This window comes from Zingiber officinale, chromosome 1B, assembly GCF_018446385.1.
Source record: "Zingiber officinale cultivar Zhangliang chromosome 1B, Zo_v1.1, whole genome shotgun sequence".
Taxonomy (NCBI): domain Eukaryota; kingdom Viridiplantae; phylum Streptophyta; class Magnoliopsida; order Zingiberales; family Zingiberaceae; genus Zingiber; species Zingiber officinale.
This window is the reverse complement of record NC_055986.1, coordinates 116,096,711-116,101,839: the sequence shown is the minus strand read 5'-3', so window position 1 is coordinate 116,101,839 and position 5,129 is coordinate 116,096,711. Positions and strand designations below refer to the sequence as shown.

General features: G+C 43.2%; 1 protein-coding gene across 1 annotated transcript; it reads right to left on the bottom strand.

Annotated features, from left to right (window-relative positions):
- Positions 1-725: 725 nt before the first annotated feature.
- On the bottom strand, positions 726-4,831 carry LOC121974776 (cryptochrome-1-like). The gene is made up of 5 exons (XM_042526003.1): positions 4,219-4,831; positions 2,830-3,048; positions 1,995-2,701; positions 1,052-1,851; positions 726-954 (listed from the first exon to the last, which is right to left on the bottom strand). Exons 1-5 carry the CDS (start codon positions 4,553-4,555, stop codon positions 918-920), a joined length of 2,100 nt encoding a protein of 699 aa, XP_042381937.1. The 5' UTR covers positions 4,556-4,831; the 3' UTR covers positions 726-917.
- Between the last annotated feature and the right edge of the window lie 298 nt (positions 4,832-5,129).

The following is a 5,129-nucleotide window of genomic DNA, read 5'->3' as shown; positions in this document are numbered from 1 at the left end:
GGTCATCCCAACGTTCCTCTACTCCGTGATGAGTGCATGATGATCTTGGCTATATGGGCATTTTGTTTGGACCAGCCCTTTGTCGTTCGGGCGGTTCATGCCCGACGGCCACTGCAGGAGAGCTCCGCTCGAGCCCCTTTGGTGAGCCCGTTGGTTCTCTGGCGTTGACCTCCATGACTTTGACCTCCACATTGGCTGTTATCTCCGTCCTTTGACCCACACTTGGTGGCCCCCCTTATCATCACATCAGCGTCAGTTACAAAAAGGATGCACACGGGTAACGGAGGATTCCTGGAACGATGGTTATTTGCCTCCCAAGCTATACATATTCCTTTACCTGACAACTTCTGACACTCGACATTCTTTACCACCTCATGATTACGGAAATTATGAGAGATGGTATATAAATAGAGGTCATTTTCTTTAGCAAAGTACGCTTTTAGCACATATTCACTACACGTGAACTCTCGTTATTCAATTACTATTGCTCTTCCTGCTCGGACACTATATTGACTTAAACATCGAACGACCTTCGCAAAGGACTCCTTCACTAATTTTTAGCAATAACATTTGTCTGCTCGTTTTAGTGTGTTTAGAGAGGTTTTTTCATTCCAGCGGGAAGGCTATCCTGTCCAATTTAAAGTCTTCGCGTAGTAAACATTCAAGCCACATACTCAATGTATCATCTCGAACTTTAACACAGGATCAGACATGCTTTTATAGAATTAGAAGAAAAAGAAAATCCATATTTGTCGAAAACTACAACCATAATAATCCTCCTGAACAATAACTATACAATTTTAAGCTACACAAGATTACTAGAAGTAGATACTCCACACAAATAATTTTACACTCATAAACAAGGATGATGCTCGTTTGAAGATACAACTTTCCGTAGTAGTTTGTGACTCAGTGCTCTAGCCGATCGTGTTATCCATCTCCCAACTCCTTGTCCTGCCATACCAAGTCGTAAAAGCTAAGTACATTCTGAGAAACAAGACACCCTTTCAATTATAACTTGAGATTGAAATGAGTTTTGAAGACTACGCACGTTGTTTGCGGAAGTTGCCCCCAGTTCATCCGTCGACGAGAATGCAGATGCCTGTCCAAATAGCCACTGTTGGTGATTCCTGCGTCATCGTTAACAAACAGCCCTGAACAGCTCGAAGTCGGAGGTGGAGACCAAACAGGGACGACGCCGCTTTCCCTCAAACTCCCGGATGACTGCGCTGCGGAATGTTCAGCATGATCAAGCCGAACTGGACTCAACTGTTGAGTTACATCTGCTCCTCTGAATGCGACTGCATCTGCATCTGTGTGCCTTGCAGCTTGACCAGTAGCTTCTCTATGAGATTGCAACTCATAGTCTGTTGGCGATGGCACTTCGGCTCTGCTGTCGGAAGCGCGGACTGAAGCAACAGAAGCTTCTTCCTCCTCGACTCGAACTAGAGAAGAGGTCAAGCTAGGCACCATCTGATCCTGATGCCTCCTGCCCGAAATGTTGTTCGTCAATTGTTCGTGTTCGACTTCCATATCCACTTCGAGAGAACGATCGATCTGAGGCAGTTCCGACGAGTCCCCAAGGCCTTCCTCAGTGCCATTCTCGAGCGCAGCTCTTGATGCGGCTTCTAGTTGCCACATCTCGGCGACGGCGTCTTGCAGTCTGGCTTTGGCTGCATCCATTTCAACAATGGGGAGAGGGTAGTTGGATCCAAGTTCCACTCCTGCAGCTTGGAGAACTGGTTCGGGAGCATCCCAGGGATGGTGTATCCACTGTGTTGGTAGCCTGGCGAGCTCGGGAAGCCAGCGCCTTACATATTCTCCATTCGGATCGCATCTGTAGCCTTCTAACTGTCAAACAAGCAGTGAGCTAGTCATTTACAAAGAACCTTACCTTACCTGAGGGTTATTGATTAATTGGTCGTTGGTGTAAGATATCGTCGTCGTCGTCGTATAGCATCATGACTGCATGCACAAAGAATTTAGCTAATTACCTGAGGATTATCAATTCTGTCCAACTCGCGACCATCAGGAAGAGTCCCGGAGATGTACTGCCAACCCAGAGCATCGCTTTCGAGATCAGCATCTAAGAGGGTGTCCCAAAAGTACTTCATGCCCCATCTCCAAGGAAGCTGCAAGACCTTCACGAAGAAGCTCGCTACCACCACACGAATCCTATCGTGTAACCAGCCAGTGGCCCATAGCTCCCTCATTCCGGCGTCTACGAGAGGATAACCAGTCCTGCCTTGCCTCCACGCTTTGAAGTAACCTTCGTCGATCACCCATGGAAAGAATCTGAGGTGCGCCAAAAGAGGCCTCTCGTGGCTGTAGGGATGGTTGAAGCACAAGTATCGAGAGTACTCACGGAGACCCAGAGACTTGAGAAACAAATCGCAGCTCTCTTCGCCTGATTTGTTCCCTTCGTTGGCCCATACGAGTTGCTTCATTCGAACAAGCTGAAAAACTTTGCGAACGCTCAGTTCTCCAAAATGCAAATGAGGCGAAAGCAATGAAGTAGAGGCACTATCTGCTTTCCTTCTGTTTGCAGAGTATTCGATCAAAGGTCCGTTGACGAAGGCAGTCAAAGACTTATCGGCATTACGCCACCCTGGCGACCAGGCTCGAGCAAGGAGAGCATTGCTACCCTTCTCAGACTCATCCTCGAAGATCAGGATGTCTGAAGGGCATCTTGATGTATCTCCTAATAAATGCAATATGGAAAGAAATAATTATTCAACTTCATCATTTCTAAGGGTGGTTAAACAACAACACAAAGGCCTGAGCCATACTATCGGATGGGAACTAACAAGAATGATGACGATAAATCACCTGGTATAATTCTTTTGGGGGGCAACAAAGGTGTAGCTGGATCGTAGTGCATGCTAAGGCATCTGTTCCAGAAGGGCACAAAAGTGGTGAATGGCTGACCATTTTCATCATTGACTTCCCATGGTTCATATAGCAAATCAGCATTGAAGGAATGAACTGTTACGCCTTGAGAAGTCAGAAGTTCTTTCATCTGATGGTCCCTAACAAGCGAGAGTGGATCTGCAAGAAGAAATGAAAAAGAAAAATCCATATAGTTGAAGCGTATATATATAAGGTGTAGGCACAAAAGTATACATCTACTTACAGTTACATTTGCACCAATATTTTTACATAAAAAATCGATATGATGAATAATATAGTGTTTGAAGGATTATGTAGTAGAAAAACCAGGATGTACAACAAGCTGAACATACTTCAAATGATTCAACCTCATATTTGGCTATAACGCAGTCAAAACCTCGAAGTCATACACAAAGTTTTAATTTCAGTGTTTGACTTGTAAAATCTGAAAATTTAAATTATATTTATGATGAACTGAACACATTTGGTTATGCATTAAGCAGAGATTAATATAAACTTAAAAGAGGATAGACATCAAGTTCAGAACTATGACTAGCAAAACAGGAACAAATAATACTAAGGCCCCCTTCATTTGTTCAGATAAAACAGTGGCTCGAACTAATACTATTGCACTCATCTAAGTCTATAGGCCCTCTTGATTAGTTGTCAGCACAAGAGTGCACTTTCCTCATGGATCAAAACAAAACAAATACATTTAAGTTCTTCTCTTGAAAAACTGGATACATTTATTCATGCATTCAGCTAAAAGTAGTGAATGAAACAGAATTAAATGGTATCATGTTCAAGTGGGAAGCAAATTATACATTGCAAGATAAGAAAGCTATAGCATACCGACTACGCAATTAACTAGAGGCAATAAATCAAACAAAAAGATTCCTCATCTCCAATTTAACATCTGTTTTGAGTTAGAGTTATCTTCCAGTCCACCATATAGCAACACATCCTTCAATCTCCAAACATAAGTGAAAAGGCACAAGTTACAAACCCAAAACAAGTTTAATAAGTAAGAAAAAAATTGTATGAGGCAATATGTAAAACACATTGATTCCTCAGCTCCAACTATTATTTACTTTAAGTGAGAGTTATCTTTCACCCTCTAGAAATCACATACTCAAATCTCCAAACATACATGAAAAGGAACAAATTACCAACCCAAAGTAGTTAAAATAAGCATCCACTAATTAACGAAGAACACAAGGATCAACCAGAAGATTAGAAGAAAAAAAAAATGGGAACTGAGAAAGAATGGGAGAAAAAGAAGAAGATTACAGAGAGTAAGGTGCATGAGCAAGGAATTGGGGGAATTACCATAGAGGTGGTTGAAGAAGAGATTGGAAGCAGCAGTGGACTGGACGACCTCAAGGAGGGTGGAGGCAGTGTCCAGAGACCTCTTGGTGAGGAGGGAAGTGCCCAGCCGCCTGAGGGAGGAGTCGAGGTGGTGGAGGGACTGGCTGAGCCACCACCTGGAGACTCTCCCGGGGTAGAAAGGCCCCTCCTCCTCCGGCGCCCAGATGTAGACAGCCACCACAGCCCCTGCCCTCACCCCTGCCGCCAAAGCTGGGTTGTCCTCCACCCTCAAATCTCGCCTGAACCATACAATACTAATACTTTGGTTGCTGCTACAGCTGCCGCCACTGTCATGCATCCTGCTCAGCACAAAAAAAGTTCCTTTTTTCCCTTGCTTATTTCCTTACTTGAAGCAGATAAATCACAGAAACATCCTCAAAACTCTCCCTTTTCCATAGTTGTTGCTTCTTTCGTGTTGCTAATTAAAGGAGGAGACATGGATTAACATCTGAAAGCACGAAAATCCGGGGAGGAGGTGGAGAGAAAGCTGCAGCAGCCGAGCGGCAGGTGGATTGGAGGAGCAGTAGATTTGGTTGCTTTTTGATCTATTATTCTCCTCATTTTCTGGTGGGGAACGGACGATGGATGAATGGCATCGGATTTTTTATGCCTTTTTCATTTTCTTTCTCTCTTTTTATTAATATATATATATATTATACCCACACGCACATAAAAACTATTTTTTGAGTTTAAAATCCTATAGCAATTATGCCAAAGACAAGCATGGTTAGTATTTATTGCATGGGTCTTTTGCTTTTTGATATAAATGAAGGGTGATAGAATTCAAATCAATGGATCTTAAATTTAAGAGACACTGGTTTAGTAATTCATCTTATCTAAGGAACACAATCGAAAGATCTGTGTTGAGTGAT

Excerpts from the sequence above, each read along its gene's own strand:
- LOC121974776 (XM_042526003.1), bottom strand. The coding sequence starts at position 4,555 with ATGCATGACAGTGGCGGCAGCTGTAGCAGCAACCAAAGTATTAGTATT. Across the intron at positions 3,049-4,218 it reads CTTCTTCAACCACCTCTATG|ATCCACTCTCGCTTGTTAGG; the intron begins GTAATTCCCCCA and ends TTCTTCTTGCAG. Across the intron at positions 955-1,051 it reads GGGCAACTTCCGCAAACAAC|GACAAGGAGTTGGGAGATGG; the intron begins GTGCGTAGTCTT and ends TTGGTATGGCAG.